The following is a 10,920-nucleotide window of genomic DNA, read 5'->3' on the forward strand; positions in this document are numbered from 1 at the left end:
CTTTTTTTCTCCTAAAAGAATCACAGACAATTAACAAATATACATAACCAGTCAAAAGTTTTTGAACAGTAAGATTTTTAATGTTTTCTAAGTTTCTTCTGCTCACCAAGCCTGCATTTATTTGATCCAAAGTACAGCAAAACAGTAACATTTTTACAAAAAAAATAATAAAAATACAATTTAAAATAACTGTTTTTCATTTGAATATATTTTAAAATGCAGGCTAATTTATTCATGTGATCAAAGCTATATTTTCAGCAGTATTACTCCAGCCTTCAGTGTCACATGATCCTCCAGAAATCATTCTAATATGCTGATTTGCTGTGCAAGAAACATGTATTATTATTGTTATTGTTTTTATTAATTGTATTATTATTACTATTTAAAACATATATCATATAACATATATCAGCATTTATCTGAAATAAAAAGGGGGGGGGGTTATAGAAATTAATACTTCTATTCAGCAGGGATGCTTTAAATTGATCAAAAGTGATGATAAAGACATTTATAATGTTACAAAAATTTCTATTTCAGAAAAATGCTGTTCTTCTGAACTTTGTATTCATCAAAGAAACCTGAAAAATTCTACTCAGCTGTTTTTAACATGTTTTGAGCAGCAAATAAGAATTTTTAAATGATTTCTGAAGAATCATTTGGAGTAATGACACTAAATATTCAGCTTTGAAATCACAGAAATAAAATATAATATGAAATATATTATTCACATAGAAAACAGTTATTTAAATTGTTATTATTATTGATGTACTTTGGATCAAAAAATGCAGGCTTGGTGAGCAGAGGAGACTTCTTTAAAAAAAAAAACGATAAAAATCTTACTGTTCAAAAACTTTTGACTGGTAGTGTATAAGGTACTTGAATAAATGTATTTGTAATTGAATAAATGTATTTGAATTATTCTAACTTCTCATACAATGCCGTCACTACACATGCCAGTCATAGTAACTGAAAGATAAGAAAGCAAGATTAACTTTGATTTAATTAGATCAGTGCAAAATCCATTTTAACAACCATAACAACAAGTGACATAACACATACAATAGACATACCACAATATTCTTGCTTTGTTAGCATGAGAAGTTTCTAGATGAATGCTTGTAGGTGCAAGAACCATTTGGGCCCTTCCCACCATTTGGCATGTGTGAGAAAGTGTCATTCACTGTAATTCACAGTCTAAATCTTCAGGATACATTTGCATATACATTCTGAAGTGGTAGCTGTCAGCATATAATGTTTCACAATATAGATATTACTAGTTAGTGTGACGTTGTAAAAAAAAATCACTTCTAGTGTATTTTGTATTTTTACCAGCAGAGGGCGTGCAATAATTGGCTAAAATATAGCCTCAATAAATTCAACAATATTCTTAAGCGTATATGACAAAACTGGGGTATAAAGTTACGCAATTATGCCATGGTGATATGGAGGAATTGTCTTAGGATCTTCTTTGTTCCCCCTGAAGATTTAACATTCAAGTCTTATGTCCCTAACCAGACTACAAAACTATGATTTAAATAATTCTTAGTGACATTCTCATTGTTACTATTAATACTATATCTTCTTATTGTTTATATCTTACAATCTTATCATATATATAATAAGAATTTTATAAGAATCAATACTGAAGATTAGTAGATAAATACCGAAGAACCGAGATTTCAACAAATCAGGGAAAGAATTTCACACAATGACCTTTGCATTTGTCTGGCTGCCAAGTTTATTTGAGCTGCACATTGTGTATTAATAAATCTGTGTTGATCTTTTTATCATTATGATAATGTACATTTAACTGAAAAAAACTAGGACTAATAGCCATAGTTCAATAACAAGTGAGGAAAGCACAATTCTAAAACATAATCATAGTATAAAACAGTCATTTTCTTCTCTTTAGACACTGTCTGACAAAAAAAAGGGTCCACAAATAAGGATCATATACATGGTTTCAGAAATTCACATTGAAGGAAATCTGTAAACATGAAGCGCTCCAGTAAGGTCATCAGTCTCTGTTTATATTTGTTTAAGAATCAGAGCAAAAGGCAATAGACCAAAGTGCCATTTTAAAATCCCACTTGGTGTAGCCTTTTGTCTACAGTGCATGTCTTCAGCTGTTTATTTATTTAAAATGCGCTTTAATTAGTTAATGAATGCTGCCGTTTACAGTTTCATTACAGATCATTCGACTTAAGAGCAACAATATCTTCAAGACACACAGAGACTTATGTAACATCCTGAGTTATGTCTATTGTTATGATACAACAATAAAAACACTGACAGTTCAGTAAGTATAAAGAACAAAGGCACTTTGATATTTTGGTCACGCACAACATTGTACACTTGTGTTATTTACAAGTGACTGTGGAATCCTTCTGACACTATATTGTATCTTCAGAGGTATATCAAGTACTTGAAATGAATATCTGTGCTATAGAATTCAGTAAAATCACATTATTCAAAAATAAATTTCACTTGGGAATTTCACTTTTTTCCAGTTTGGAATATCAGGAGAGCTAATAAGCAGACAATTTAAAAAGCTGCGCCATTAATTCATGTGCAATATGAAAAAGGTATAAGTATATAAGTAAAGCATATAAGTTTACAATAATATGCTCTACAATTTAAAGGAATACTTCTCCCAAAAATGAAAAATTACTCACTTTCAGGCCATTTGCAGACAAATTACTTTGAAACCATTTTGAACTTTTTTGCTTATAAACAGTGCTTGATCGGTGTATACTTCTCTCCTGATTCAGATTAGATGACTTTTTACTAAAGAAAACAATATTATGGATAGAGGACTCTCTGTGGATTACTGTAATGTTTTTATCAACTCTTTAAACTCTTATTCTGATGGCACCCATTCACTGTAGTGATTTCTCCAAATCTGTTCCAGTTGAGAATCTTGAAAGGCCTCAGGGTGAGTACATTTTAATTTTTGGATGAACTTTAAGTCAGCAATATTATCCTAAATTTCAGAGGAAGTGTGTAACCTGTCCAGCAGAAATATGGTCAGAAATACCTTCATTGTAATCACTTATAGGCAGATGACTGAGAGGCATCTCCTCCACCGAAGTCTAGAGAGAGCCTATGGAGATAGTCTTCAGACTGCATGATGTACTCAGTCCAGTCTTGGCACACTTCATTTATGCTGGGTCCAGTTCCTCCATACTCAGGAGGGAGTATAGCGTTCGGAAAGTAATCGCAGAGACTTTGGGCATATGAACTGCCATGCATTTGAACCTACAAAAAAACACAACGGTTAGTAGCATCACCGTAGATATTAAAGTTATTATAGTAAATACTCTTAAAATCACACATATATGTGACCCAGGACCACAAAACCAGTCATAAGTCGTAGCTATATTTGTAGCAATAGGCAAAAATACATTGTATGGGTCAAAATTATAGCTTTTTTTTAATGCCAAAAATCATTAGGATATTGAGTAAAGATCATGTTCCATGAAGATATTTTGTAAATTTCCTTCCATAAATATATCAAAACTCAATTTTCGATTAGTAATATTGCTCAGGATTTCATTTGAACAACTTTAAAGGCAATTTTATCTCTGCCAAATATTGTCCCATCCTAACAAACCATATATCAATAGAAAGCTTATTTAGTCAGCTTTGATGTATAAATCAATTAAAACCCTTATGACTGGTTTTGTGGTCCAGGGTCAAATATACTTTAATGTGACTAACCCGTTGTTTGATTTTGTCTGGAAGAAATGGACGGATCATGGCAAAGACTGGACGGAAAAAAATGGGCTCATTTATCAAATGGATGCCACGTACTTTCAAAGGAAAAGAGTCCTGCAAAACAGATTTGATGTTTTGTTGAATTCATTTCAATTACTCAATACTGTATTCAAAGTTTTTTTATAATATGTAAGCTTGCTATAAAAGAAAAAAAATGTGTATACACTTTTTGTATACAAACAAATTGTACAGTACATTGATAAGCAAGTTTTTCCTGATACATTTAGAGGTGTTAAAGCCAGATCTTCTCCAGAAATCTGAATAAGTAATGTCTTTTTGTGAAACTGTTTCAGTGTATACGTACTGTGAGTACAGAAGATATCTTTTTCGCCAAGGAAGGATTTATCTGCAGGGCGTGTGCGAAGCACCAGTCTTGGAGATCAAAAATAACTTTGAGTCCATTTCTTTGAGTCTCCCATTCTCGAACAATCAACTCTGATGTTATGAGGCTCACACGGAAAACCTCATACGCTGTGAATTCTTTGGGGTTCCACTGACCTGAAAAACAGTGTTTGAAAATGTGTGATATTCGCCGTTTTAATGACTGAAACAACTTTTTAAAGAGAACACTGGATGCAAAATTAACTTTTACATGGTGTTTGCTTATAAATGTGTCTTAGCAGTGTGTGGACACAACCGCCCTACAATGATAAAAATCTATTCACTGTTTTTTTTTTTAAATCCCCCATAAACCTAAACAGTCTCAATTATAAAGCAGTTTTGATTTCCTGAGCAGTATGATGTCATACTGCTTAGGCCCCACCCACAGCCGCTGACAGACTGTCCCATATTAGCATATTTTCACCCTTAGCCAGTTGTACCATAGATATATATAAGTAGATACCGCTCCAAGCACGTAGATGCGTCCGCCATGTTGGAAAGATCAACCTGACGTCATTCGCCATACTATAGGTTCGCAGACCAACGAATGTGCAGGACTGTGGCATTTCAAATATTCAGTGATTACTATAGATCTATGGGTGAATGACGTCAAGTTGACCGCTGCAATATGGCGGACGGCTTATAACGGCCCATAGACAGACGCTAATGAAGCATCTACGTATATATCTATGAGTTGTACACTGTCCGCCATTTTATCGGCACTGGAGCAGCGACAACAATGTCTTGTAAGCAATTGAGGTGTTTTGTAAAAGTGTACATAAGAGCCTTTTAAGTTTTTGACGGTACCATGGCGCCACCAAATATACAAAAAAAAAATAAAGATGGTCTAAAGTGATATCTACCAAAACGAGTGCTGTTGTTGAGAGGGTAAAAAGGGTGTTGTTTTACACAACCATTGAGGAATTTTAACCAAAATATGTTGCAGACATTTTATGAAGATCCTAAAATGTCCCCTTAAAAAATTGTGTATGTACTTGCCAATCCGATAGATTAGAACTCGACTTCCAGCATCATCTCGTGTTCTCAAAACCCCATGGTAATTGTTTTGCAGAAGTCCAATGACGGATGATGGCCGCAGATCGGCTGTTATTTCTGGACATTCTTGTCTCCATTTATGATAGTTAATCAACAGCTGTGAATGAAAAACACAAGAACAAGAGCATGGCTCATTGCATTGATTATGGTTGGGTTGATATCTGAATGCAATGTCAGCTAGACAACATAGAATTGCTAACACGCATGGCTGAAACGACCTCAAAGTTAAACTATATGATACCACAAAACCAGTCATAAGGGTATTTTTTTAATTGATTTTATACATCATCTGAAAGTGAACAAGCTTTCCATTGATGTATGGTTTGCTAAGATAGGACAATATCTGTCCGAGATACAACTAACTAAAAATCTGAAATCTGAAGGTGTAAAAAAATTATAATATAGAGAAAATTACCTCTGAAGTTGTCCAAATTAAATTCATATCAATGCATATTATTAATCAAAAAATGTTTACGGTAGGAAATTAAGAAAATATCTTAATGGAACATTACCTTTACTTAATATCCTAATGATTTTTGGCATAAAAAAAATCGATCATTTTGACCCATACAGTATATTTTTGACTATTGCTACAAATATACCCCTGCTGCTTAAGACTGGTTTTGTGGTCCAGGATCACATATTTGATCTCAGTTACCATAAATCCTAGGTAAAAATAACAATTATGAAAACCAAACAAGCGATGACATGCTTGCATAAATTTTCTTTCGCATAAATTATTAACATAATTCGGAAATGACCCGTTAGACTCATACACTAGCCTATGTGACGTGTGAGTGTTAATGGGCCTGTCTGCAGTAAATATTATTGGTAATCAAATCACGTATCAGCGTTATCACTATCGCTACATAAAGCACGCGGATTGGTTTACAAGTTAATATCAGTTGAGTTCATTCAAGGGTGTTAAGTAGTGCTACAAACCTTAAGTGCCAGTGCCACATCGAAGTCTCTCGCCTGCAGAAACCGTATCAGAAAAGTTTCCGACAAATTCAAGTCTCGAATGCTTTTTTCTATTGCTGCTTTTTGTTTCAGTTCTGACAAATACGGTGCAATCCGAATAGAGTCTATAGGTAAATTATTTAATTCTTCGATGTTGTCAGCTTCTTCAGACTTCATATCTGCTCGAGTCCATCGAGTGTCATGTTTTCTGAACAGGGGTATTACGTAAAAGGGGGCAGGGAATGAGCCCCTCACATCCCATTGACAACTATCGCCTAATGTTTTTTCACCTTTGTACAGGTCAAGTTTCGTCAAACATTAACCCAGAAAACTTTGTAGGATGACTTGTCTTTCATCAGCGTAAACACAAATGACCCACGCCTTATTCAAAACTGAGGACATTCCTGACAAAGATAGCCTAGCCTACAGTAATTCCTCCAGATTGTTTAGGAGAGAGTTAACCAGAATGTTAAATGAATTATTCATTTTGATGTCCATTTCCACTGCTATACTAACTTAAAGTATTAAACACTATATTGGGGCATGTTGTCACATGCTGTGCATATTAGGATTATTTTTGTCTGTATAGCAGTTAAACACAAAGTAAGTCATTAAAGAATGCCTAAAATGTCAAAGACAACTTATATTATAGACAACAAAAATATATTACTATTGTTCTGGCAAACCAATAGGGGAAAGTGGGAATGGTTGCAACATGTCTTATTCGTTCAATCAGCTAGATATCATGCAGCACATGCTTCTTGGAAGAAAGCAGTCACATGTGACTATTCCTTTTGCAAATAAAATTAAATAAAAAATACTTTTCAAGGTATCAAAAAAGTATTTTTTTATGTTTTTGTCATACTGTCTAAACAGTTCGCCTGACGCACATAATGTATCATTTTAATCTGTTTTTATAGCTTTTAACAGGCCTAGGTGTCAAAGCTAGTATATAGCAAATAAGTTTTATCATGGTAATCAGCAACATGCTGTCCCTTATCAACATTGATTTAAAACCTTGCCATCACATAACAAAATTGTAATTTTATGGATTAATAAAGAAATCCTTTCAATAGTCGGTATATCCACTTGAAGCCCTCTCTGTCACACAAAACATAAGCTACATCACATGCACATATGGAAACACACACAAACAAATAATGATGTACCTACATATCCAAACGCACACTTGAAATTAATACTTTTATTTAGCCAGGGGGGTTTAAATTGATCAAAAGTGATGATAAAGACATTTATAATGTTACAAAAGGTTTCTCTTTCAGATAAATGCTGTTCTTTTTAACTTTCTGTTTATCAAAGAAACCTGATAAAATTCTACTCAGTGGACTTCGACATATTAATAATTCTCCAAAAACTGTGTATGTAATGCACATTTTAAAATATCTTCTTTACTGGTGTTTTGTTAGGTAATGTATATCTTTCAACTACTGCCTGAGTAATAATGTTTCTCAGAATTAGTCATTGACGGTACAAGATGTTTGGCCGAGAAACAACTATTTGAAAATCTAGAAACTGAGAGTGAAAAAAAAATCTATTTTAAATTTGTCCAAATGAAGTTCTTAGCAATGCATATAACTAATGAGAATTTTTTTTTTTTATATATATATTTACGGTAGGAAATGTACAAGATATTTTATTGGGAATTTGTTTTTGGCATTAAGGAAAATTAATAATATGTATTTTTGGCTATTGCTACAAATCTATCTGTGCTACTTAGGACTGGTTTTGTGGACCAGGGTCACAATTTTGGCCACCATTGTACACTGTATACTATTGATCTAATTAAGTTTGAACTTATTACAGTGTTCATATTCACTTAATGTTTCCATTGTATTAACTTAACACTTTTATTTTATACATTTGTTTTTCCTTCTTCTAAAATTAATCTGTGACAAAATCATTGCTCGTCTGCCTGGATTTCACTGCATCATAATTTATTTATTTTTCTTCAAGACTGGTCATAATTGGTAATAAAGTCTCATTAATTGATTACCACTTGGTTAATTGTTAGACCTGGTCAATCTAGTTCTTAAAGGGTCATCGGATGCAAAACTCACTTTTACGTGTAGTTTGAACATTAATGTGTGTTTGTAGTTTGTGTACACAACCACCCTACAATAATAAAAATCCACCCAGTGGTGTTTTTTTAAATCTTTAAAAGTAATATCCCCTTTTTAAAATCAGGTCATTCTCAGCTTCCTCCGCTCCCACGATAGTTGATTGACATGAGCCTTACCTTAGACCAGAGTTTTTTATTCATCTTTGCAAACGGCTTTTCTTAATAATGTGCTTGTTGGCAAGTTGTGCCGCTAAACACGGCTAAACGTGGCTAAATGCGGCTAAAGTAAACATTACTACTCATCATCCCAGGCAGAGAGGGGCAGGACAAGCAGAGCTCATTTGCATTTAAAGGGACCATGCAATAAAATGAGTTGATTTTTTGCAGAGCTGATTTTGACAAGGTAAAAGGGTTTTTTTTTTTACACTACTATTGAGAATTTCTAAACAAAGTATATGATAGACTTTACATTAAGACCCTAAAGAATCATATGAACTTGTGGAAAATAAACTCACCCCCTTGTCATCCAAGATCTTCATGTCTTTCTTTCTTCAGTTGTAAGGAAATTGTTTTTTGAGGAAAATATTTCAGGATTTCTCTCCATATAATGGACTTCTATGGTGCCCCTGAGTTTGAACTTCCAAAATGCAGCTTCAAAGGGCTCTTAACTAGGGATGTCCCGATCTGATCACGTGATCGGAAATTGGGCCGATCACAAAAAATATGTGACTCTGGAGCATACCAGTCTTAAGTAGCATGGATATATTTGTAGCAATAGTCGAAAATATATTGTATGGTCAAAATGACAGTTTTTTTTTCTTTTATGAATGTTCCATGAAAATATTTTGAAAATGTCCTACAGTAATTATTTCAAAACTTTTTTTTTTTTATTAGTAATAGGCATTGCTATTAACTTCATTTGGGCAATTTTAAAGGCGATTTTCTCAGTATTTTGATTTTTTCTTTTTTTGCACCCTCAGACTCCAGATTTTCAAATAGCTGTACCTCGGCCAAATATTGTCCTATCCTAACAAACCATACATCAATGGAAAGCTTATTTATTCAGTTGATGTATAAATCTCAACTGCAAAAAAAAATTGACCGTTATGACTGTTTTTTTGTGGTCCAGGGTCACATATAAGATAAATTAAATATAAATAATAAAATGAAACATATATTTGATAATAATAATAATGTGGCTTTGTCATTTTCCCGAAATGTAGCTAATTCAAATGTAGGCTACCCAATGTCCGAATCTAGCTACTTTATTTTATTTATTTATTCCTTTTTTATACATATCTACTAGCTGTTGGCATACCAGTATTAAAATCAATCAATCAATCGTTTGGCATGTCATTTGTTGGCTAACATAGGCTATAGCTAAACTCAAGGACGCAGGGATTGAACATCTGTCTGCATGGTGACGTCACGCGCCTCCCTTGCAATGTAGCGCTCGGCGCAGTTTCCATATTTATGTCGGTGGATCTCATTTATTTGAAAGCCCGCTTTAATATTAAGCAGCGATATGAACAGCTTTGCATGGCTTCGCAGAGGTATGTATATGAACGCCTAAATCGTAAAATGAACGTAGATAATAAACCGGTCTCATCCACCCTTGTGGGATGATGCAGTGATGATGCGGGGTATTAACACGGATGCTGCCTTCCGACAGCAGCGGGATTAAATAACAACCTTATCAATGTTCTGCGCATTCTGGTACGATCTAATTAGTGGATATTTGGATTAATAATCCGTTTTTCTTTTAATATCTTATACGAGGCATATATTTGGGGATTTATTTGCGTGTGTTGTCTAATGTCTACGTTATTCTGCTATTGCATGTCAAATACGCCTGGTTGCCATTATGGTTAAACTGTTATGATTTTGATGTTTTATAGGTTACATGGATGGAAGGCTGTATTTGATGCTGTGGATGTGCAGGCATTCTGAAAGCACTGCCCCTGGCTGTGTGCTTTGTCCATCAGACCACAGGCTCTTTAGCAGGCTCACCGGATAAGGAAACATTCAGCATTATTTAATCAGGATGAGAATCATATCGAAATAGGCCTAAGGCTTTTGAATAAATACACCTGTTGGCAGAATACGATTTGTCTGACCTGCGGTGCATAGACTATCAAGTCATGATGTATGTCCTAAATCTATGATTCAGATTTTCATCAGGCCCAGAGGAATCTTTCTTTAGGCTCTCGCTGTACGTGTTCACAGTGGACCTTGATTTAATGTATTTCAATTAAGGCACGCGGTGAATGCCAAGAGCGAAGCCACATATCCCTCAACAAATGTAAAGCTGCCTGTTTAGTAGTATTCTAATGTTGTTTCTTTAAATTGAGGTTTAGCCTAAACTTAGAAAGAAGCGCTTCAGTCGCCTTTGTTTGCATTAGCAAACTTTCTTTTTACATATTTCCTTTTATAAACTAGTTTGCATATCACTATCATGTGCAAACAGATCAATTACAAGGTTATCCTTTTTATTTTTGTGTATTTGTTTAAGGTTACTGATAGGGTTATTGTTTTCAACTGTTTAATAATAAAACAATTTGAAAATGTGTCAAAAATTAAATTCTACCGTTTTTTGTTTTATTGTTCATTGTGGTTTTGACAGTGTATTGTTGCTTTATGAAGATTAAATAGTTTCAAGCTCCTTC

At 33.9% G+C, this 10,920-nt stretch overlaps 1 protein-coding gene across 1 annotated transcript; it reads right to left on the reverse strand.

The window, feature by feature from the left end:
- Positions 1-1,714: 1,714 nt before the first annotated feature.
- Positions 1,715-6,401, reverse strand: ttpa (tocopherol (alpha) transfer protein). Its single transcript, XM_073849277.1, has 5 exons — positions 6,157-6,401; positions 5,158-5,311; positions 4,082-4,275; positions 3,721-3,831; positions 1,715-3,258 (listed from the first exon to the last, which is right to left on the reverse strand). The coding sequence occupies exons 1-5, from the start codon at positions 6,349-6,351 to the stop codon at positions 3,049-3,051; spliced, it is 864 nt and encodes a 287-aa protein (XP_073705378.1). The 5' UTR covers positions 6,352-6,401; the 3' UTR covers positions 1,715-3,048.
- Between the last annotated feature and the right edge of the window lie 4,519 nt (positions 6,402-10,920).

Source organism: Garra rufa, chromosome 10 (assembly GCF_049309525.1).
Source record: "Garra rufa chromosome 10, GarRuf1.0, whole genome shotgun sequence".
NCBI lineage: Eukaryota > Metazoa > Chordata > Actinopteri > Cypriniformes > Cyprinidae > Garra > Garra rufa.

Bases quoted from the DNA above. Each gene is read 5' to 3' on its own strand.
- ttpa (XM_073849277.1), bottom strand. From the start codon at position 6,351: ATGAAGTCTGAAGAAGCTGACAACATCGAAGAATTAAATAATTTACCT. The intron at 5,312-6,156 runs GTTTGTAGCACT...TTTCATTCACAG, and splicing joins ATGTGGCACTGGCACTTAAG to CTGTTGATTAACTATCATAA. The intron at 4,276-5,157 runs GCAAGTACATAC...ACTGTTTTTCAG, and splicing joins AGTTCTAATCTATCGGATTG to GTCAGTGGAACCCCAAAGAA.